Raw genomic sequence first — 25,206 nt, 5'->3', positions numbered from 1 at the left:
GCCCGCCCAAGACGTCCAAGGCTAAGAAGCGAAGGCGCAGTGCCCCAGCCCCAGTGGTACCGGTTTCAATCACACCCGCGGTTTCGGTACCCCTGGTACCTGATTCAGTACCCCTTGTACCTGTCCCGGCACCCGTTACATTGCTCCTGCCATGCCGCCGGCGCTACCTCCTGTGGGGCCTACTCCCCCGCCCGTGCTACCGATCCCAGTGCCGGGTCTGCCGGCACCGGTCTCTCCATTGCCTACCATGCCAGCGCCACCGGCTATGCCTCCCGGGGGGCCCGTAGTCCCAGCAGATAGCCCGGACTCGGTCCCGCCTGAATTGGTATCTCAGATAGCGGCTTTATTACCTTGGCTAAAAAAGGGGGGGGTGTTACCAGCGTCGTCAGATCATGCAGCAGAAGCAGCACAGTTGGTAGAAAAGATTAAATCAGCAGCGGCAGCGGATAGAGCTGCGGTTCCCCCCTCTTCTTCACTTGCAGGTTCCAGCCCCGCCCAACCGAAGGCAGATGGTGGTCAACCGGTCGCGGCGCAGGAAAAGGGTAAGGAGGTGGCACTGCCCCTCTTGGGCGATGGGTCATTGCCCTCTAGGAGTGAGAATTTGGCACAACATGTGTCCCAGGCAACAAAGGAATTGATTTGGGCGGGGAAATATGTTTACATTTTTTCATTGCTACTGGATCACAGGGAGATGGAACAGGCAAAGACACTAAAGGAGTGGATGCTTCCAAGTGAGTGGAGGGCACAGTGTGCTAGATTTAGGGTAGAGGAATCTTTGCTCAATTGGGTTAGGGCTTTCGCAGTGTTCACGACCATCATGGCCGAGCGGCCTCCTAATGGGCAGGCGTCATTGGCTTGCTACCAGAGTAGAATCGTGGGGTGGAGCGAGCAGTACCCGGGGGATGCCTGGAAGGAGTATGATGTCAATTTCAGGAAAGCTAGGGAATTTGACGCGTCATTGGCATGGGATAAGGTGGACTCTGGGTCATGGCATAGGCAGTTCTCAGGGAGCTCTGCCCCACTACAGTCCACCACTGCGGTCAGGGGGTACTTCACCAGACCGCAACACCCCTTTCGGGCGGCTCAGGGGAGTGAGGTCCCGGGTAGGGGTAGGGGGGGGGGGTTGAGAGGAAAGGGGTGTGTTGGGACTTTAATAAGCGTACCTGCACGAGGGCCCCGGGCACCTGTAAATTCAGACATGCATGTTCGATCTGCGGTCATCCCTCCCACCCCGAGTCATCTTGCAGGTCCAAGCAGGGCAACCACAGCCAGAGGGGGAGGGGGAAGCCAGTGTAGTGCAGATATTCGGGATATCCCAACCCCTATAGATGTTTTGGCAATGATCCCTTGGTTGAATAGGTACCCGAATCACACAGCGGCCACTCTACTGCAGGAAGGTTTTTCTCAAGGTTTTAGGATCCCGGCAGGGGGCTACACAGGTAGCACACATTGCATGAACCAACTGTCGGTGCAACATAACCCCGCAGTGGTGGCTGCTAAGATTAGCAAGGAACTGTCCCTGGGTAGGATAGCTGGCCCTTTCCAGAAGGTGCCTGTCCCCGATTTTGTGTGTTCTCCACTAGGGGTAGTACCCAAAAAAGAGAAAGGGGAGTTCAGATTGATCCACAACCTGTCGGCTCCGAGAGGTGCGTCACTGAATGATGCGATTGATGAGGGAATTTGTAGCGTCAAGTATGCATCATTTGACCAGGCAGTGGATTTATTGCGGGCACTGGGTCCAGGGGCATTGATGGCAAAATCTGACATAGAATCTGCCTTCCGCCTCCTCCCAGTTCATCCTCTGGACCATCATCTTTTAGGTTTCACTTTCGATGGCAAGTTCTATATGGATAAATGTATGCCCATGGGCTGTTCTATCTCATGTGCTTACTTTGAGGCGTTTAGCTCATTTTTGGAATGGGTCATGAGGGAGGTGACGGGGCACCGGCAGGTGATGCATTATCTGGACGATTTCCTTTTCTTGGGTGCGGCGGGATCTCAGGAGTGTGCTTGGGCGTTGCAGGAATTTTGCGTGCTCATGCGGGCTTTTGGGGTCCCGCTAGCGCCGGGGAAGACGGTGGGCCCGTCCACCTGTTTGGAATTCCTCGGTATCGAAATTGATTCCGTGGAGGGATGCTTCAGGTTACCCAGGGCTAAGGTATCTAGCTTTAGAGCAGCCCTACGGCAATGCCTACGCAAAGACAAGGTTACATTGCAACAGCTACAGGAGGTGGTGGGGCAATTGAATTTTGCGCTTCGGGTTATCCCAATGGCACGCCCTTTTTCACGCTCTATTGCCCAAGCAATGAAAGGGCTACGGGAGAAACACCACCACACGAGGTTGTCATCTGAGGTTCGCCAGGATATGCTCATTTGGATGGCATTACTGGAGGATTTTAATGGCAGAGTAGTGTGGCCGGGTCCTCCCTCCACATCAGCGGAATTGGGCTTATGGACGGACGCTGCTGGGAGTACCGGCTTTGGCGCCATTCTGGGTACCAGGTGGGTCGCCCAGCGGTGGCCAGCGGAATGGAGGACACAGGGTCTGACTACCAATATTGGCTTTCTGGAGCTTTTTCCGATATGGGTAGCATTGATGGTCTGGCCGGAACACTTACGCAACCAATCCGTGGTGTTCTGGTCGGATAACATGACGGTTGTGGAATGCATAAACCAGCAGGGGGCACGCTGTCCATTCATACTCCGTTTACTGAAGGAGATTGTGTTGCAATGCTTAAAATGGAATGTGGTTTTCAGAGCCAAGCATGTCCCTGGCGTCCTCAATAATGCAGCTGACTCCCTTTCTCGCTTTAAAATGCAGGTTTTCAGGTAACATCTTCCGGCGGCAGATCCCCAGCCGGCGCAATTCCCGGCAGTACTTTGGCAGATTGGTGCCCCAGATTACAGGACCTCGTGGTCGCTAGCTTAGCCCCCAGGACCAAGACAGCTTACGAAGGGGCGTTTTTGTCTTACCGGGCTTTCTTGGGGCGGGAATGGGAGGCTAGGTGGTCCCAGGAGGACAGCTTTGCAGCTTACCTAGAATCAATGCACAGGGAAGGGCGCTCAGTGGCGACTGCGAACAGACATAGGGCGGCAATCTCCTTCTTTGCGCAGAGTAAGGGTATGCAAGATCCCACTAACACCTTTCTGGTGCGCAAGGCGTTGAGGGGTTGGCGCCGTGTACAGGGTTACCGGGGCGATAGGAGAAGGCCCATTGGATTGGCACGGCTGACGGCCTTATTGGGGGCGCTGCACAGTGTTTGTAGCTCCCAGTGGGAGGTTATCTTGTTCAAGGCGGCATTTTCCCTGGCCTTTTATGGGGCTTTGAGGGTTGGGGAGTTAGTTGCTGGGTCAAAAACTGATAGAGTGGGGGGACTACGGTGGGCCGGGGTTGAGATCAAGGAAGACGTTATGAGAATAACAATTCAGAAATCAAAAACCGATCAGGACTCTCGGGGTCACACCATAGTGCTCCATCGGGCGCGGGCCAACCCCTGCTGCCCGGTTTCTCACGTGGAGGCTTTCTGCAGGCAGCGGGAGTGCCCGGCGGGGGACACACTGCTGTGTCACGCCGATGGTACACCATTGACTAGGTACCAGTTTAGGCGAGTCTTGGAGCTAACGGTCAGTCTGGCAGGGTTCGATCCAAGGGAATTCGGCACCCACTCATTTAGGATTGGGGCAGCAACTGAGGCAGTGGCGAGGGGTCTCTCAGTGGAGAGTGTGAAGACACTGGGGAGATGGTCGTCTGAACGTTACAAGAGTTATGTACGAATTGACATGTTGTGACAAGATGGTGCTCACGCCCTGTATGTTTCTTTTTGTTTGCAGTTTCTCAAACCTGTCACGCAGGGGAGGAACTCGTCACCGGGCGACAACGACCGACATCGGCACAGCACGGAGGACACAAGAAATTGGTGACTTGGATTGTGGGCCACTCTTATGTTAGGCGTGCGGAACATGTTTTTCTTTCAGGAGACCGTAGGACGAGTGCAGCGCAAAAGGGGTTGGATATATCATTTTTCGGGAGGGGTGGTTTATGCCTCAGCCAGTTTCTGAATTTTTTCCAGGGACTCTTAGCTCAGCAGCGGCCCCCCCCGTCAGTGGTGATACTTCACCTGGGGGAGAATGATTTGGCAAAATTGGGGAGGCGCGTGCTTATTGAGGAGATCATTTCCACTGCGGGGTGGGTGGCCAGGGCTTGCCCGGGTTCCACAGTAGTTTGGTCGCAACTTATTCCTCGGTGGCAGTGGCGAGGGGGGGTCTCGGTCAGGGCGTTGAATCACTCGGTACGGAGGGTCAACACACAGTTGGACAAATTATTTCGGACCCCAGTTGCAGACGATTCCACATGGGTGTATCTGGGGCGAGCAGTTTTACTTGAGGGACGGGGTGCACTTGACGGAGGCAGCGAACGTCTTGTGGTCTAATAATGTCTGGGCCTGGTTGGAGGGGTTTTTAAAAATAAGCGCGCTCCTGGTTTAGGTCTGGGTAGAGGGGGAGGCCAGATCGTCGGTTAACAATGCTGGCCCGTGGCGGTAAGGTCATGACCGGTGAGCAACTATTTGAAGGTCTGAGGGGGCGGGCATCATCCTACGGAGGTGCCCGCCCAGGGGGAGGGGCCATTGGCCCCTCCTAGAACTTCAGGGGCAAGGTAACTGGTGCTTCAAAGGGGCGCGGGTTGGGGAGTCACGCTTTCCTTAGGCTGGTAGCCACCCCGCGCGCGCATACTCATGACGTCACCGGATGACGCAGAGTAAGGGCCCTCCTTTAGTGGGTAAATGAAGTTCACGGCGTGGACCGGGTAATTACCGGGCCCGGCTGCGCATGCGCACACCTGTAGGGGAGGCGCAGCTCGTAGGACCTGACACCGGTTAGCGACCTTGCCATATGGCCCAGAAATGTTAGTATACAAAAATGCAGAGGAGGATGTTAGACTCGGTTAGGAAACAATCTGTATTAGAGTCTTTGTTAAGGATAGACACTCACACCTGTTGACAATAATGTATCTAATGTCGTGCTGAATTTTTGTATAACCGTTTATCATGCAAATTTGAAATTTATTGTTTTGTACTTAATAAATACGGCCGGGGGGTCTCGCGACCTCCCGCCTTCCAAAGATACCACGTCTGGGTGCTGTGTCCGGGGGTGGTGTGGTCATACGGGGAGGGCGGTAGCCAGTCACTGACCATGTGGAAAGGGGGGGCTCTTGGCCCCCCCGCCTGCATGGCCGTGCGGCGACCTCCCCCGGACTACTCGGTGGTGGGGCGCGTCACTGGGGGGCGCGCCCTACCACCGATTGGCTGCCTGCGTGACCCGGATGTCGTTAATCGACATCCGGGTCGGAAGGGAGGGGGGGCGGGCCACTGGGGGGGGGATAAAGCGGTGGGGAGCGCCCAGGTGACCCCCTTGTTCCCTGGACGCTCCCCCACATAGGACGTGCCCCGGCGCTCGGGGCGGAAAACTTTTCCCCACCCACCATCCCTGGAGTACGTGGTTGATGCGTTGCTAGACCAACTAGCAGGCATTGGGCGCGTGAAACTGTCATGAGATGTTAGTTTCTGATGAGGTTTTTTCTGTTAGGACTTTTTCTCCCATTGTAGTGATCAATATGGTATTGTGCAGTTATGTTCTTGACTATGCTTTCTTGTAGGCCTTTTTTTTTTCTCCCAAGGGAGCGAAGTATACTGGATTATGTGTAACTGTTGCAGTCGTGTTTAGGCCTTTTCTTTCCCTTGTAGCTTTATGATGTTATACATGACGTGTGATTTTAGTCAGTGTAGTTGTCCTTTAGAATTTTCTCCCATAGGTCGTCGTATTTATTAGGTATGAGGGGCATGCGGTAAGGTCATGACCGGTGAGCAACTATTTGAAGGTCTGAGGGGGCGGGCATCATCCTACGGAGGTGCCCGCCCAGGGGGAGGGGCCATTGGCCCCTCCTAGAACTTCAGGGGCAAGGTAACTGGTGCTTCAAAGGGGCGCGGGTTGGGGAGTCACGCTTTCCTTAGGCTGGTAGCCACCCCGCGCGCGCATACTCATGACGTCACCGGATGGCGCAGAGTAAGGGCCCTCCTTTAGTGGGTAAATGAAGTTCACGGCGTGGACCGGGTAATTACCGGGCCCGGCTGCGCATGCGCACACCTGTAGGGGAGGCGCAGCTAGTAGGACCTGACACCGGTTAGCGACCTTGCCATATGGCCCAGAAATGTTAGTATACAAAAATGCAGAGGAGGATGTTAGACTCGGTTAGGAAACAATCTGTATTAGAGTCTTTGTTAAGGATAGACACTCACACCTGTTGACAATAATGTATCTAATGTCCTGCTGAATTTTTGTATAACCGTTTATCATGCAAATTTGAAATTTATTGTTTTGTACTTAATAAATACGGGCGGGGGGTCTCGCGACCTCCCGCCTTCCAAAGATACCACGTCTGGGTGCTGTGTCCGGGGGTGGTGTGGTCATAGGGGGACGGCGGTAGCCATTAACTGACCATGTGAAATACGTAGATTCCTTTTCTATGGAGTACCTGGAAATAGAAGGACTAAAAATCTACAATGGTAGAAGTTGCTTCAAGAATTCTTGAACTTCTCTGTAATCTGAAAATTTGGTTAAAACGTCAATCTGTCAAGACCTGAGACTCAAGAAATGGACCGCACTTGTTTACATCTAAATTAGTGATGTATTCTGCCGATTGCACACGGGGCTACCCAACTCTTCACACTGTGAGTTTGGAAGGCGCAATGGCCTCGCTTCTTGTGACTCTCCTCTCTGTCAGTTCTGCACAGGCTTACAGCTCCACCGAGAGCCGCCGTCACTGCCTGAAGTGTGGGGAGTAGGTCGCGGCGTACCTTTGCCCAAAGCTTCGAGAAGGCGCTCCCCCACCATGCACCCCTCACCTAGTACTGTAGTCACTCACAGTTGGAGAAGAGGGTATTACGTACAGCTCTCAGCAGCAAGCGCCTAACCCTCCGCACTACCTTAGTTGCTCTTAGCAGGTGTACCCAGATAGGTGCCCCGCCCTCTCTGCAGTGCCCGCCCTTCAGGTGAGCGGCCTCCTCCTCCTGCTCCCTCCTCCCTCACGGGCCGCCACCTCCCTCACCTACAGGCTCCGGCCCAGGGGCCTCGGTACACTTCACCCGCGGCTGTCAGAGGGTTTTGACAGGAGCCCGGAGCCCCGCACTGCCAGCGCGTTCTGCCCACAGGCTCCCCCGACTCAGGAGAAGTCAAGAGGCTGAGAGGGCCACGGCGCCTCATGCCATCGCCAGATCGCCTCGGAACACCCTCTGCCTCGGTCCAGCTGTACTGACCGCCTCCTCGGGTTGCACGTCTCAGGTGCTTGCTGTTCAGGCAGCGCTTTAACAGGACGATATGACAGACAAGGGACGATGGGAGGCCAGGAGCTCCGCTGGGATGGAGCCTGAACAGAAGGGGTACCCCTTCCTTCCACCCGAGGCCGGGGACCCGCCGTACCTGGAGGCCGCCCTGGAGCAGAAGGAGGAGCAGCTGCTACTGGCCGCACAACTTGGCAAAGCGCTCCTAGAGGAGAACGAGGAGCTACGAGCAGAGAACAGGAGGCTGCAGGAGCGAGCGACCAACACACTGCAGGTAAGGGAGCGAGGCGAGCGGGGTATAGCGCACAGCAGCAGCCTGTGGGACATCTGAGCGCATCAGTGCACCTGCTGCTGGTAGAAATACCGTGGACCTGCGGCAGGGCGAACTTTCCAACACTCAGCCTGACGTTTTTCTAAGTTGTCTTCAACAAGTGCCATTATGAGCTTTCACATTATCAGTTAACATTTACAGCTCCACAAGTCTGAATATTTTCTTATTTAAAGAGCCAGGGGTATCGCCTAGTCAGCGAGTTTCGCAGGGGTGTTAATCTTACATTTCCCAACTGAAGAAGCAGTGGGGTTGGGGGCTGAGATGACCAAGGTTCGGATGGAGTGTTTCCAAGAGCATCAAGGTGGCTACAGATGTGCGCTGGATGGGCCTCTGTCTAGAGTGGGTGAACATCGAAGGGTTGGAAGGCCGCACCGAGGGAGTGTCCCTGTTTAGACTATGCAAGCATTCACCCCATCTCCTTTGGCGCTTTGATTGCCAGTAGTATGCCTGGAAATCTGAGACTGCTGTAGGTTTCCAAGCCTACTACCGCACATGTTTGTAGAGTCCAAAAAGTAGTAAATATGTACCCACTCAAGGAGTACTTCTAAGGGCGAGATTTACTATTTCTTGCGGTAAACCGGTCACTATATATGCTTAAGATTCCGATCCAAAAATGAAAAAGTTAAAAGTTCCTAGGGAAATGAGAAAGACAAGAAAAACTGACACAGTCATAGCAGACCAAACTCTGGGCCCCCAGACCCAACTACCAAGTCAAGAATCCATGAACACCTGAACCCTCTTTTCTCCCCCATCCCTGAAACATTGAAGCTACATAACTAGGCCTTATAGTTCTTCCTGGAAATCATGACTATAGTGAAGTACAACATAACAGCCAGGAGTCCCTGCCCTGGCATCACTTATTTCAAATCCCCTTTCACTGCACACGCTTCTTTTCGTCTCATCAAATCGGTGCATATAGGCAGGGATCCAGGTTTCCAGTGCTTGCCTTTTACAAATCATTTTATCAAGTGACTGACAGCCCCAAGTACTAAGCCCCAGTTGATGATAATAATAATAATAATAATAGCTCTTTATTGTTTGATTTTAAAAACCATTTACAACTGAACATGCTAATAATTGAATAATCTGGTTTAACTATAATAAAAATTTAAAAACAATTAATCAATAAAATAAAGTTCAGTGACCGTGAAAATCTGGTAATATTCTGATGCAATACGTCACCCTAGGTTTCATGTAGTTTTAGATAAAACATCTTTTAGTTCAGAATCTCAACTCTAACTGAAATGAAAGTTTGGCTTCAAGAAGTCTTGACGCTTTATGAACGAATTTCGCTAGCCCAATATTTAACTTGGTGTTAACAGGGTTAAGGGAAGCCAATATTGCTTGACGGCAGGAACGTACACCCAATTTAATACATTGGCCTCTCAATAACTGCCGTCTGGCTTGAAGTAGTACTGGGCATGCACAAACAATATGTTCCATTGATTCAGTATGATAACCGCACAACCTGCATGCAATGCTACAGCCCGACCGGAACCATGCCGGGAGATTCTTCAAAAAGAGCCATTCTCCCATCCTCAAGGCTAAAAACTTGCGTTTCCAATAAAGTGCATATGTGCTAGACAGATAGGGCAACTGGACACCCACTTCGTAGTACGCCCCAGTTGCAGGTAGAGGTGGGCACGCAGGCAAATTAACAGGATCAGCCTAGCAGAGCCGAGCCAAAGGGCCTGGCTTGGCTCTAAGAATACGTTCAGAAGCCTAGCAATTAAAATGTGTGGCATGTAAATCATGCAACAAACATAGTGTAAAAGTATGATACATTCTCGTTAAACTTTAAAATAGTGTTTTCTTTAATAAGTACATCAGATCCTATCAGTGCATAGACAGACATTATTATTATTATTATTATTACTTTATTCGATCAAAAGTATGATCATTCTCATAATAAAAAAACAGTACATCAGAATAAAAAAAAATAATTAATAATTAATATTGCATTAAAAGAATGTTCATTAAGATATCCATTAAAATACAAAGTTATAAGTCCCATAAAAACATAGTGAGCAGGATCAATCATAAAAACAGGTACAATTAAATAGGCACAACAATGTTAAGAGACCAGTTAACACATTTTGACCTCTTCCACCAGGCAAATAGCAGGAATCTTGAAATAGCGAACACGAACCAACTTGTGGTGTCTGATTTAAAAATGTGTGTGGCTTCCAAAGGACACCTAATAGAAAGCATACAGCAGACAGGAGCTATCTAGATTCTTCTAAAATCAGCATAGGAGGGACAGCAGAAGAGAAAATGCTCAAGTGTCTCGGGAGCAGTGTGGCATGAAGGGCACAATGGGTTGACCAACACATTGCCCCAGCAACTTCTCCTTGCATTTAAGGGAATGGTTTTGTATCTAAGTTGGGTATACAGTGCTCGTGCCTGTGGTGGTTCGATATTGTCCAGGAAAGTTTTGAAACCAAGACTACCTTTAACACTTAAGAACCTCACGGTTAAAGTGCCATGTGCAGTACGTTCAATGTTTTCCGAGACCATCAGTCCCCAGAACCTTTTTTTAACAAGGGGGACCATAGATTTAATAATGGTCCCAGGTTCCTCCCAGAGCTGCCCAAACCCTATTTTTAAGAACCAAGCCTTGATCTTGTTGAACCACTTAATTCGACCTGTTTGTTTGTGCAGGGCAATCAGCTCGACCATAGCTTCCTTCAACGGGACCTGGGTGTTACTTGTCCAAACCCTTATGCCAAACAAGAGTGCCCTGAGAATGGCACCGTGTTCAATATGTTTTAAACCAAGATCTAGTCTTAGTGGCAGGAGTAGTGTGTTCACTGGCAGTATCATGATCTATGCCATAGAGACTCCCGGGGCGGCTGCCTTCGGTTCTGAGCCTCGTGTGGCAGCCCATAGCTAATCCTGCTTATTTGCACAAATTGCCTATTTGCCTATTTTGCACAAACTGCGTGCTGCTTCTAGTGCTTTTAATTAATTTTTAACCATTGTATTGTATATTTGTTTATCTGTCCTAGCGTCTCTTGCACATTGTCCTCTTTCTCCTGAGGTGGAAAGCCGGGAGACATTTTTGCTGTACTCTCTATTGTGGTTGGGGATCTCGGCTCTTACCGTAGGGGCTCTGAAGTATCCTTGGGTGCTCCAGGGGTCTCGTCGCTGGTCCCCCGCCTTCCTTTCTCTATCAGCGCTGTCCGGGCATCCCTTGCACTGCAGACTCGTGCATCGGGTCGGACGCTCGCGCCGCGGCCATCTTGGGTGAGGCAGGCTTGCCAGTCGGCGGACTAGGCTTGCTGCCTCATGGGCGGGAACTATAAAGTGATACGGGGATGCCTCCGCGCAGCGGACGCGTTCAGCGGACGCGCCTTTCCCGCGCCAAAGGAGCGCCTAAGGAAAGCCCGTCTGCGCCCGTCAGCGGCTCGGAGGCGGACGGATGCGGCCGGGGCTGGGTTCCAGAGAGCCATTCCCATGAGCAAACCTTAGTCTACTCCGCCCAACAGCTTCATGCCCTCAGACAACACAGTTACAGCGGGTGCAATATCCTCAACCCTATTACTCGGATTAGACATCACTGCACTAGCTGTGGCTGGTCACTGAGGGGTAGGCTGACGGATACAGAGGGTGCAAAGTCTAGCCAATCTATCATCGCATCAACAGAGCGGGCCTCTGCAGCCCGTTTTTTCAGCTGTGCTCTTCTAAACACACGGTCTATGAGCAAACATGCTTTGGACCTGTTTAACTTCCTTACCGATTCTAAGCCCACCTGCCTGTTCCTCACAGAAACATGGCTCGGCGAAGCGTCAGGCCCAGATATAGCTAACGCCCTGCCCGCGAATTATTTCATATTAAGGAAGGATCGGAGCACAGGCAAAGGGGGAGGAGTGGCATTGGTAATAGACAGACGCTTCGAGTGTTCCATTATACCAACTGAGGACATTCGAGGGGCTGAAGCACTCGGCTTCTGCCTTACAATCTCCCCCGGTCAATCTTGCGCTGGTTTATTGGTCTATAGACCCCCTGGCCCGGTTGGATCTTTTAATGAGGAGCTGGACGCTGTGATCTCAGGCATGAGCGTTCAATTTAAGCATCTTATTTTTTTGGGTGATTTTAATGTTCACTTTGATAAGACGGAGGCGTCAGATATTATTAAAATTTTAGATATTACTAGCCTACTGGGCCTTGTTCCCTACGTCACACTGCCCACCCACAATAAAGGTCACACTTTGGATCAGATTTTTTCCACCACCTTTGTGACAGTTGCGCCCCCTCTCCCAGTGTTATGGTCCGACCATCTTCTGGTGGCTTTTAATATCCAGGCACAAGCCAGTATGACTAGCAGAGGTGTGGGATGTCCAGCTCTGCGGTCACGGCCTTTCCACTTAGTAACCGTGGAAATGATCAATCAGTATCGACTAACCCACCCCTGCTCTTTTACGGGCGATCTAGAATCGGACCTTGCGCGCTCTCAAGAGTGGCTTGTACGGTGCCTAGAGGACTTAGCCCCGTCTAGGCAGCTGTATAAAAAATCCCGGCGTGCATGGGCCCCGTGGTTTACGCCTGTGCTTAACTCTAGTAGAAGGCTCTGCAAAAAAGCAGAAAGAGCATGGCGAGCAAAGTATCTGGACCCGCTGAAGGAGGCCTACAGAAGTTGCGCCAGGGCCTATCATAAGGACATTTACCTGGCCAAAAAAGCCTACTTCGCTCATCGGATCGTGGAGGCTGCTAACACCAGCAAAGAAATCTTCACAATTGTGAAAGAATTTACTTCACCAGTGGCTATTACACCTAGGTGCTCTTTTTCGGAACCTTGGGTTCGGCAATTAGCCAGTTTTTTTGCGAATAAAATTAAAAGCATTCAGGCTACCTTTCCTGCTCTCGCACGGGGGGGAGCGCCTTGTCCTGAAACTAAGGCTGCTACCTCGGACCTGGTAAATCCTAGCCTGGTGAGTTTTCCACCGATTGCACCCCAATCTTCACTGGAACTCCTTGCTAAAATAAGATCCGGTTCTCCTCTGGACCCATGTCCCGCAAAGTTTTTAGCGAAAATAGCTTGTGCTATTAACCCTAACCCCCTGGTTAATCCAATCCTAAACTGCTCATTGCTTACAGGGACTGTGCCGTCTGCCTGGAAACAGGCAATGGTCATTCCGCTCCTGAAAAAACCGTCATTGGATCGGGATGTCCATGCTAACTATCGACCTATTTCTTTACTCCCTGCTTTGGCTAAAGTGACAGAAAAGCACGTCCAGTCTGTCCTTTCTCATTTTGTGGAGGCCCACGGCCTCTTGCACCACACCCAATCTGGCTTCCGTACAAACATGAGCACTGAGACCGCTCTGTTAGAGGTGGTGGAGGCCATCAAGGAAGTTCAGGACTCTGGGGGAAAAACACTGCTGGTGTTACTCGATCTCTCTGCGGCGTTTGACACCGTTCCTCATGACCGCCTATTGACCCGCCTTGGGGAGATTGGGGTTGAAGGTACGGTGTTTAAATGGTTCAAGTCCTTTCTGACCAACCGCCAACAGACAGTCTGGGCACCTCCGTACTCGGCGACAGTGCCGCCTTTGGAAGTAGGAGTTCCTCAGGGATCTATACTGAGTCCGATTCTTTTTAATATTTATATGTCCCCTCTGGCTGCGCTGGTCGAGTCTTTTGGAGCCCAGATTGTGTCTTACGCCGATGACACTCAGCTTCTTTTCACGTGCAGCAAAAATATGGATTTCAATGGAGACCGTATTAAGAGCTGTTTGGCCGCGGTCTTTACATGGTTCCAACGCAATCAGCTAAAATGCAACTCTGATAAATCGGAGGTTCTCTTCTTCGGTTGCCCTCCGGATCCTTGCTGGAGGTCTTGGTGGCCTGCTGATATGTTTCCCCCTGCTGATGTGGCCTCGGCGGCTAAAAATCTTGGCGTAAAGATGGATAATTGTCTCACCCTGAAACCTCAGATCCTGAGTCTAGTTGGTCAATGCTTTGGCATTTTAAAAATACTAAGAAAATTTCTTCCTGTTTTGTCCATCGCCCACAGGAAGATCACGGTGCAGGCCTTGATAGGCTCTAGGCTTGACTACGCCAACGTCCTGTACCTGGGTCTTCCCAAGTGCCTTCTCCCACGCTTACAGGTTGTGCAGAACTCGGCCGCGCGGGCTATCTTTGGCCTTAGCCATCGCTCCCATGCCACTGGACTACTGCAATCCCTGCACTGGCTCCCCATTCAGAAGCGTATTGAATTCAAGGCACTTACCTTGACATTTAAAACGCTTCATGGTATTAGCCCTCTCTATATGAGAAAGAGAATCGGTTTTCATCGACCCACCAGAACCTTGCGCTCTGCGTCACTGTCCCTCACCGTGGTCCCGGCAATTAGGCGCGCCTGGATCGGAGGGCGTTCCTTTAAATACCTAGCGCCACTCGCCTGGAATGCCCTCCCTCTGGCGTTAAGAAAGTGCGTTAACTTGACGACCTTTAGAAAGAAGCTCAAAACTTGGCTGTTCAGCCTGTAAGTCCTCCTCCCTGCAGAAGCTTTATGGTCTAGGGTCTGTCAGCGCCGAGACACTCTGTCTGAGTAGCTGAGCGCTTAACAAAACTCTGGAGAACATAACATAACATGGTAGCTCTAATACATTTATTTTCAGCAAGGGTTAAGTCCGTCAGATTTTCCAGCCCCCATAGCTCGGCCCCATATAGGGCCGCTCCTAGTGCTTTTGCCCTATGAAGTTCTAGGATAGGTGAAATGGGCCGGTAAGGGGAGGCCCTAGCCCTGCGTACTATGGCACCATCTACATGCATAGAGAGACATTTATTATAAGTGATATTTTTAAAATATGAACTTCGGAACCCTAGTGGGTCGTCCCCCAACGACAATGCCAGTAGTGAACCAAGAGGCAATTCAGTCATCATGCAAACCCTCAACATGGCCCAGCTTTTTTATTATAGATGGAGCAACATTGTAGTCTGTTAATTTAAACATAAGAGGTGCTCATAGATCGCACATCCTGAACTCAAGTATTTAAAAATGCTCTCATTTGTGATAATAAAGACAGCGGAGAAATAAAATGTTTTCCTAGGCTCACACAATTTGGACAAGCAAGGAAGTTGATATATTCTTTAAAAATAATCTGCCACCTGCCACCAGATATATATCTCTGTTTCTCTCCTGATTCACATCAAAGGTCACTGTTTTAACTTTTACTTTGGGGCATGGCGAGAAAAACCTGCAGAGAAATAGCAGACCTGACTTAGGGCCCCAGAACCCAACTACCAAGCCAAGAATTCATTTATTTGGGGGGGGTGGGGGAGCTGTCACATCCCAAATCCCCCCCTGAAGCTGCACCCCTGTAATCAGTAGTGGAAAAGGCTATTTCAGGTTGGACTATGTAAATTCACTCTATGCAGGAGCCCCCAAATACCTTCTTCAAACTCTCCAGGTTACTGGTTCCCAAATGTAATAGAACTAGGCCAGGTGGCTAAAGTTTCTCAGTGCGCTCTGCTAAATCCTGGAATGCCTTAACAAGTGCGCTGCGGGCCACAGGCCATCTCATTCTTCTCGAATACATGCTTAATACTTCGCTAGTCAGCCCAGCTTTCTCAGATCTTGATTAATCGGTTTCCATTTTATTTATTAATTTCAAAAGTTTTATATAGCGCGCACCAGACCCTTGCAGGTATCGGAGTGCTTCCCAAATGTTAGAAAGGATATAGTTATGCAATGAATCATATACACAAATTAGAACAATTAGAGCAATACGAGATACAGCAACACCCCAGATGAGGGTGGTGACCTTTCAATGTTATGTGCAATAAATCAGACAAAACAATACCAAGGTAGCAAGTGGCAACATTGGTGTCATACCCTGGAGCAGTACAGGCTAAGGCAACACCCCAGATGAGGGAGGTAACATCTCTAGGGTTAGGATAGCCGGGCAGAAATGAGAAGACCATAAAAGCACACAAATATCATAATCGCATGTGGCTCATGCCATTGCGCCAAGAGACCACTGGTGAGCGTGTGCTTTATAAATGGGAGTGACAAAACATGATACATACAAGCTCGAACTCTCAGGTGACTTCTAATATGATTATCCTGTACCTGAGGAGATGAATTAGTCTAAATAATGATAATAATAGGTATCCATTTGAAGCAGCCAGTAGTTGCCATATCACAGTGGCAGATAGATGCCAAGCATGAGAGCTGGACTTCCTGTCACATGAGTGTTCACTGACGTCACAGCCTGATGATTATAATTGATGAGTTGTGACCTCGTCCCAGCGGATAATATGGAGATGAACACCTAGGTTAGGTAATATCTTTTTAAGAAGCAGGGCGCGTTTCATTCCCTCATCTTTTTATAAGAGCTGCTAAAATGTTCACAGTTTCTTCCTTTAAAAAATAACAAGTGAGGCAAATTGTCTTGGAGGATGTTAAAGGAGGCTAGAGGGATGCCACCCTATTTATATAAGGCACAGTAAGGATTTCGTGCATACAAGCAGGGATGGCATCTTCAGGGCAGCTGGATGGAGGCCTGATAGGCAGTGCGATTCTCATCCTCGCAGGCGTAGGCTAACATACTGCTGGGGCATTGCTTGGCGGGAACTTGAAACCGCCTGCGTTTAGGAATCGGATTGGGGTGTGGGATGCAAACTGTCCTTAATACTGGCAAGGGGCAACCAGCAGAAACCATTCCTTTCAAAGTTTTTATTCCCCAGGCAGTAACGTTGAGGGAGCACCTAGCAGTATCAAAGGGCAAGTGGCAGGATGCTTCAGGGAAGGGGGAGGTGGATCTCCACATCCATGGCTCGGACTTCACTCGGGCATCAGTCACTCGAGCAAGCACACATCCCTTTACTGTAGAACACTTTCATCCGCAGTACATTACCACGGTGAAGGTAGCTTCTGCTCAAGGGTGTTGCAGGAAAGCACTTCATCGAGGACTAGTGGGGGACGCTTTTGAGGCATCTCTTTGTTGTCTTAGCTGCTCTTGTTTGAACACCAATGAAGTAGGTATCCAAGTGTTCCCTGAGATTAGGTCCCATAACATAAAAAGGGGAACTTACAGAGTAGTGACTGGTGGAGAGAGTGAGGCATCTACAATGAGCATACAACGGCATTTATCCATACAGCTTGCTCCTTCCAGACTGAATCTACATTTAGGATTATTCCATTCCAGTTGATTCTCATTCCTTTAATCAGCTAAAGTTACTTAAGAGTCAACCATCGCTCAGAGGGTAGGTCGCGCCTTGTGTACTACGGTGAAGTGCAGATCATGGAGGGAGATGTTTGCTCGATGAAGAGCTGACTGAGATCTTGAACCTTCAAAACCAATGCATCACCGAGATCCTTCTTCAGGTTGTCAGAGACCCATTGGCATTTCTTAAATTCCTTCTCTGGAGTTGCTGTCAGGAGAATAATGCAGTAAGGGCTCTATACCTTTTTGATACTGCCTACTGAGACCCTAGACTGTCCAGTCAGATGTCTGAGCGAGTTAAGCACTCTTTGCTGACATCCAGTTATACCTGCAGGTCTCGAGTTTGAATCTTGACCATACCATCCCTTCCTATCCACCTTCTCATGCCATTAAATGAGGTGCAAAAGTGGCTTATAGCGAAATCTGATATTTGTAGTATACCACTTAGAAATGGCAAAAACTGTGTGAAGAAATGTAACTTAAAACAAATTATTATCATTGTTGCTCTTGGTTTTCCTGTTGGTAGACTGTGCTCAAGGATCTGGATGGCAAGAGTGTCTCTGGACCTGGGTCTTGACAGGCTACACCTTTTCCACCACCTACCAGCTGCCCAAGATGCACCACTGAGCTCTGACCAAAGTGGCTCTTAGTTGCTATTATGGTGGGCAGTAGCCACTGCTGTGCCTGCAATATTTTGTTGAGGTTTATGGTATTGTGGCATCTGGGAAGGTGCTGAAGAAGGTTTCAACTCCAGCCTGGACCTAGCTACCCAGACACTGAAGGTGGCAGACGTATCACTTGAAAGGACATAACCCGGGCTTGACTCCTCCCTCATCAGGAAACGACAGATGAACTCTGTTTCATCCATGTGCTTCAACACCCTCCGCATCCCCCGCAAGACCTTCAGATGGATCCCCCCCACCCCTGAACCCAGAAAGGCCATAACCCTCGAACTCATAACCAGCAGACTGAACTACAGGTACGCCCTCTACACCGGTATCAACAAATCTCTACTCCGCAAACTCCAGACCATCCAGAACACTGCAGCCAGAATTATGTTTTTAGTTTTTTATTAGCATTTCTTAGTTGAACAATGACATCAACAACAAAAAGAAAGAACAGCGTATGGCCTGCTGCTCACGTTATACATGTGCCCCCACTGACAGATACATTGATTGTTACACTTACAGAATTACAATTGCACGTGGCATATATGATCAGTCTTCCCCCTTCAGTCATTGTAGCTTACTCCCTTGTTCTCAGATAGTTCATGAGTGGTTCCCATATGTCTTTGGGCCTGGAAGTGGCTGGCAGTTCCTCTGCATACAGTTCTAGGTTCTCCTTGCACTATACTAGGTCCTTTAGCCATTACTCTGGCAGGGGGGCTGCCATGTTTTCCCAGCTCCTCGCCACCCTCCTCTTTGCTAGTAGCAATGCGATTTTTGTAAATTTACCAATTGCACCTTTTAGATGCGGCGTGAGACCCAGTAGACAAACTTGTGGGTTGCACTGTATGTTGGTGGCGGCCATGATCTGAAGCCGGTGCACCACCTTCACCCAAAACTCGGATACCTGCCGACACTCCCATGCTAGGTGTATGAAGTCCGCTCCCTGTGCCCCACATCTCTTACATGCATCATTCTCCCTGAGACCGTATTTATATAATTTAACTGGTGTGTGGTACACTTGGTGAAGATATTTGAAATGGATGATACGCAGATTGCCATTCGAGGTCAGAGCCCCTGTGAGTTGGCAGCAGTACTCCCATTCTTTCTTTGTGAGCTGGGGTTGAAGCTTCTCATTCCAGTGGGCTAGGCTTCTGGCCTCAACAGCATTCCTTTCTTCCTGGGCCACTCTGTATAGTTTGGTGATTAGTTTATGCCGTGTGGGGCTGACTAAAAGTGTTTGTAGTGTCGGCGGCTCATCAGGAAAGGTGTGGTAGTGTGTCTGCACCGCTCGCCGAAGTCTATGAAATGTGAACATGAATAGTGGTGTTTTGCATGTATTGTAGCTCCACTGATGTGAGGAATTTACCATTCGGGTATAAATCTTGCATTTTCTCTATGCCTGTTTGTCATAGAGTGTGTATTGCCCCCGTCTCTTGAGTTACCGATAGTGATACGTGATGTGCTAATGGGAGCAGAGGGGCGTACTGTGGAAGTTTAATTGCCGAGCGCCCTTTAGCCTGCCAAGCTGCGATTGTGGTGTCTATGGTATTAATTTCAGCTTTGTGAATTCCCCGCTTGGAGTGCGACAGGATACTGTGCAAAGGAACTGGATGTGCATCACTGTCTTCCACTGCAACATGAGGAATGAGTACGTGAGTGCTGTACCAGTAGTATGCATATTGCGCTTGCGCACAGAGGTAATATAAGTACATATCTGCTACATTAAAGCCCCCTTTATTATAGTCCAGAAAGAGTGTATCCCAGCCCACCCGGGGTTGTTTCCCACACCAGTTTCACCAGTAAGGAGCATATGTTTTAAAAAAATGGACATTTCAATTTTATAGGTATGTTGCTAAATAAATACAGAAATCGTGGCAGCACAATCATTTTAATATTTTAATATGGGCTATTCAGTCGGCCAATGACAATGGCATCTCTGTCCATCTAGCCACCTGTTGATCAAGAATGGTATATGCTGTGCCATAATTTTCCCTTACCACTAGTTCTGGGTCTCGATGAATCCATATTCTTAAGTATTTCACAGGCTCAGCGGACCATACAAGGGGGAATTCCAGAGTGTGTGGAATTGTGCTTTCGGTCAGCGACACTATGAGGGATTTATTCCAATTAATGCTAAGTCCGAAAATCGAGAATTGGAGGGAGGTATGTCTGCGGCTCCCTGACGAACAGCACCATGCCGTCAGCATTTAGTGATATACTTACAGGCCGCTGTACAAACTGCAGGGCGGACTCTTTGTGGCGCTGCCTGATGATGCAGGCCAGCGGCTCCAGCATCAATGAAAAAAGGAGCGTCGAGAGAGGGCACTCTTGCCTTCTCCCTCTGCATAGCCTTATAGGATCAGATGTCAGATCATCTATCCGGACTCATGGCGTTGGGTCGGTATATAGCAACCGCACCCATCTAATAAAAAACTCAAGGAGTCCCATTCTTTACAGGATTCGTAACATATAGCTCCACTCAATAGAATCAAATGCTTTAGCTGCATCCAGCATAACTGCCGCAGAATGATGGTCGGGGTTCGGATGGTGAAACATTGCAAAAATCGTGCGACATGGACCTATCTGGTATGAAACCAGATTGGTCCGGCAGGACCATTTTAGACATTATGGGTTGGAGTCTGGTGGCTAATATCTTTGCCAGTATCTTTGCATCCAGGTTGATAAGTGATAGAGGGCGATATAATTGCCAACGGGATGGTGTCTTGTCCTTTTTTTAGGAGCGTGATTAACAAGGCCTCTCTAAGCATAGGTGGTAGCTTGCCCGAATCAAAGGCCTCCTTATACATGTCTAACAGATGAGGCATCAGCTCATCCGCGAACTCTTTGTAGAATTCGCTTGTGAGCCCGTCCGGTCCCGGCACTTTCTTACTTTCTTATTTGGTAGGGCCAAATTGTTTAACGTATTTTGGCCGCCTCAATCTTTTGACAATATTAATCCCGCTGTCCATTGGACAGCCAAACCAGTGCCACATCCGCCAAGTAGTCATCCAATTCAGTCGGGTCTGTTCTGCCATGTGAGGTATAGAGGTCGACATAACAACAATTGCGCAACAATTGCCTGTGGAGCATAGTGATCCCTCTGAGAGTCGTCTGTGATTTTTGTTATAGTGTGGTGTACATGTCTCATCTTTATCTTGGACGCTAGATTATGACCTGGTGTACCCGCTTCACCATATGCATATGCACGCGCCACATGTCTCTTAGATAGGTATTGCATTTCCCCCGCTGCCAGCTCATCATATTCTAGGATTAGGTCCTTAATCTGGGCCAGGGTGTCCTCATTTGGGGAGACCTCCTGTTCACTTTTTTTATTTTTTCGAGTTGGTTTAGCACCCTCTAAACTCGCGAGAGCTGACCCCAAATTTCTTTTAGTATGCCCGCAGTGGCACTGATACATGTCCCTCTGATCGTGGTCATGAAGGCTTCCCAGAGTGTGGCAGCCTTACGTACCGTCCCCTTATTTATACTGAAGCATTGGGATATAGCCTCCCTGATTGTGGCTTTGTACAGCGGGTCTGACCTAAATCTCCATGTAAATTGGCGGGGGCGTACACCGGGATGTGTGAAGTCAGTTGGACAGGGTTGTGATCGGATAGAGTTCTGGGCAGCCTGCCAATGTCAGACACCCATGCATTTGCATCTTTGCTCAGCAGCCAGTAGTCTAACCTCGACCAACTTCCGTGTGCGGTGGACGTGTGTGTACCTTCCAGCTTGTCAGTGTTGCAGAGCCTCCATGTTTCTATGAGCCCCAGTTCATCCATCCCACCCTTGATAATGCGGGCTGCCTCGGGAGAGTGTCCGGCCTGTTGACTTGATTTGTCTCTACTGGGGTCTAAGTGTGTGTTCAGGTTAACTCGGCATCTGGCCATTCGCGCAACACATTCAGTATACCTACGTAAAATCCTGGCTCGTCTGTGTTTGACTCATACACATTTACTGAGGTGACAAGCGACCCAGATAGTTTACCATGGAGTATGGCATATCTACCACCGTCGTCCATGATGGATTTTATCATTGTAAATGGGAGGCCTTTCTTTATAAGTGTTACTAACCCCCTTGCGTACGATGAGTACGAGGAAGCGAGGCGATAGCCAGCACACTGTGAGCCCACCCTGGTATCAGTAGGTTTTGTCAAGTGCGTTTCCTGAAGGAGGGCTATCGTAATGTTATGCCTGTCCAGGTAGGCCAGTACTTGTCAAATTTTGGGGGGGGGGGGGATTCAAGTCCATGGACATTCCACGTCACACAGGAAATCGACACACTATTCACACCTTTCATTCCAGCCATCTAGTGCGCCAAATACAATATTCACAAGTAGAGGCAAAGCACAATACAAATATCTGCTCCCTGAGGACCAGCAAGCCACACAAAACATCCCCGAAGTTCTCCCCACTCTCCTCCCCAATCCACCCACAGCAGCATCCCAATCATGCTGAAGGCAGAAACCCCAAACCCCAAAGAGCAAACGGTACTTATCAGTTCAGAATGGGATCCCCCACTGGAGAATCGTCAGGAGCCCGAATTTCCTCCTCATCGGAGGTGCCCAGGCATACATAACATCAAACAACCCTTACTTCTTCACCTTTGTGCCCGTGGTGTGGCTCATTTACTCTCATTTGAGCCTCACAAGCCAGGACACCCCAGCCCGCATACATATTGTTAGTCTGAGTCCTCAGCTGCTTGTGATCGATGAGCATGTTTTTGTTTTTGTAGCTTTTTTCAGAAATTCCTGCACCTCCTTGGGGGAAGTGTATATTTTGTGCTGCCTGTCGTAGTTGATCCTTAGCCTGGCTGATTATAGCATAGCATAAGTAATGTTCGCCTTCTGCAGTTGGTTCTTTACCGCCTGATACTCCCTTTACGCCACCTGCACTGAGGCTGTGAAATCTGGGTAAAATGTGAATTGGTAATCTTGATGCTGTAATTCCCCCTTCTCACGGGCCATGCGGAGTATCGTGTCTCGGTAGTTCAATAGTTTAGCGATGACCGGGTGCGGAGGAGCACCCGGAGGCGGTCTCGCCACCGGCGACCTGTGGGCGTGCTAAACCACCAGGACAGATGAAAGACTTTCCCGTCCAAACAACTCAGCGTGCATCTGCTCCACATACAGCTCCATCTTGCTGGTGTTTGTGGACTCCGGTATGCCCACTATGCACACATTGCTGCGTGGGGAGCGCTCCTCCAAATCTTCATTTTTGGATTGGATGACACTAAGAAGCTTCTCCTCTTCAGAACATTTGCTAGTCGTAGCCTGCATGTCATCCTCCACCGTGGACGATCTTTGCTGCGCTTCCACGATTCTGGAGGCTTGTTTATCTAGTTTTGGATACATGAAGTCCATGCGCTGATTTAGAGTATCTATCTTGCCGTCGATGGAGAGCAGACTTTGTTGCATGGCCTGCAAGGTCGTCGCAAGCTGTGGAAATCCATGGTCAGCCGGATCCTGCTCGAAGTCCCCCTGGTGTCTTTGTGTTGAGTGTGGTGTTTTTTTGACCTCAAAAGTGAGCCTGGGCTGCTCTTTGTCTGGCTTACCCATCGTATCCAGTGTACGCACCTACACAGCAAAGAGTGGCGACACGCCTTGGTTAGATAGGAAGCGATATCTGATTGCGCTTTGTACCAGGCCTTGTGTCCCCACCAGCGCAATGCAGTCCATCCAGGAGATCGGAGCAGGGGATTTATTGAAACGGGGCACTGAGTTTATTCCTTGGGCCAGTGGTGTCTTGCAGCCTGCTCTCAAGGCCCATCCCCTACCATACACATAGGCAGCGTGCTTGTCAGTTCACTCCCCTCCCCCCCCGGCCGAGGATGTGCTTTGTGTGAATCCCTGCGCCACCCGTGATGCAGGGCGGGGGGCACGCAGCAATATCTCTAGTATCCCCTCCCGTATTGAACTTGGGCCTACCGTGGGTCTACAGTATGGCATCACCCCGTGCAGGTCAACATCGGCTTTTCTGGATCAATCTGCACCCGCGGCGCTTCTCTTTACAGCTGCAGCAAAATGACAGCAACGTGTGTCCCCGTCACAGTGTGGCCGCGCCTTCATCAGGCCGGTGGTCTGCATCTTCACGAGGCCGCGCCCCGTCAGGCAACTCCAGGCAATACGGTATCTCAGGCCTCAAACTAATCCCCAGGCCTGTGATCTGCGCCACAGGGCGGGCAGTCGTTATCTTGCTGCCTGACGGACAGCTACACCTCCAGGCAGCCCTTACAGGAGTATCTGTCCGGATGTTATTCACCTTCCAGCGAATTGCTCCGCGTCAGCAACTGCGGCCGGGGCCCCGAACAGCCTGCCGCCCTCGTCGCACGGTTACCACCACACTTCAGCGACCGCAGATTGTCCGGACAGTTCTGTAGGATCAGGGTCCCGTGGCACACATCCAGCTCTGGTTTCAATGACGAGGATGTTGGATTGACGGATATTTGTCTGATTCTAAACGCCTGGCCTGGGGAGCTGCACTTATGTGCGGCCATCTTGCTTTGGGCTCTCAGGCACCCCCTCCAGTGCAGCCAGACTTGTCCTCGGCATCCCATGACAAGACTACATCACCCAGCATCTTTGAGACCTCCACTGGCTCCCCATCAAAAAGAGGGTGATCCTCAAACTGCTCACTCACGCCTACAAATCACTCCACAACACCGTACCCCAATACCTCAACAAAAGAATCTCCTTCTACGTACCCACGAGAAACCTCCGCTGTGCCGACCTTGCTCTGGCTAAAATCCCTCTCATCTGCAGAGCCAGAACAGGAGAAAGAGCCTTCTTCTACATCGTGGCCAAGACCTGGAACAAAGTCCCCCTCAGAATCAGACGAACCCCCACTCTGCAAGCTTTCAGGAAGAGCCTCAAGACATGGCTCTTCGGATGAGACGGAGCTGTACGCACCCCTCCTCCCTCTGCGACTTGAAACCCTCACGGGTGAGCAGTGCGCTTCCCAAATCCCTGATTGATTATGATGAGAGGTTATGTGGATTCCTTCCCGTTAAGCCAGACAGGAAAGAGAGTAGTCAGTTTGCTGCAGGGAAGGGTTGTAGTTTTTTTTATTTTTTATTGAGTTTTCAGTTTAAGAAACATACAACAACCACATGTGCTTGCCCGGCAGAGTCAATGTTAATACATAACAGATTTCAACATTCTGATGTATTATGACATAATTTAACTATACAGTTGTTTTGCTATTCATGGAAAGTGAAACAGTCTTATAACTACGTAAACGTCTGTCACACCCTTTTCAGCTGTTTTCGCGACACCTGGGCCGTGTAGCAGATACATATCCCAGTATATCCCGTAGGCTCCCGTGGACATGCATTAAGTTTCCAAGGACCGAGGGCTTGCTGATGCAACCAGTTTTTAGAATAATTTCTAGTGTAATACAAACAGGAGTACTTTGTGCTCTTCCTACATTCACTATGAGACATCACTATTCAGTGAGCAGAGCCAGTGTGTGAATGGGGACCAAATGTCTTTTGGGCGAAATCTGGCCGGCATGTGATCCCAGTAGCATGTCAGTGGATTCTTGCAATATGCCACATCGAATAACCAGGTTTTTATGTCAGGGGCCGTCGTCCTCCCCCAATGTATGGCCACCCGACGTTTGGCCAGCAGGAGCAGCATCGCCGCGAGCCGACGGCATGTTGTAGGGGTTTTGCGCATATAACCCAGAACTGCCACCAATGGC

General features: G+C 49.8%; 1 protein-coding gene across 1 annotated transcript in view; it reads left to right on the top strand.

The window, feature by feature from the left end:
- The first annotated feature begins 7,073 nt into the window (after positions 1 to 7,073).
- The window catches only part of LOC146859069 (BICD family-like cargo adapter 1), a 108,381-nt gene continuing 90,248 nt past the window's right edge, over positions 7,074 to 25,206 (top strand). Inside the window, exon 1 of the mRNA XM_085649721.1 lies at positions 7,074 to 7,608. Coding sequence (XP_085505847.1) covers positions 7,372 to 7,608 — 237 coding nt within the window. The 5' untranslated portion in view covers positions 7,074 to 7,371. The remainder of the gene's footprint in view (positions 7,609 to 25,206) is intronic.

This window comes from Triturus cristatus, chromosome 3_2 (genome assembly GCF_964204655.1).
Source record: "Triturus cristatus chromosome 3_2, aTriCri1.1, whole genome shotgun sequence".
Taxonomy (NCBI): Eukaryota; Metazoa; Chordata; class Amphibia; order Caudata; family Salamandridae; genus Triturus; species Triturus cristatus.
This window is presented reverse-complemented; position numbering and strand designations above follow the sequence as displayed.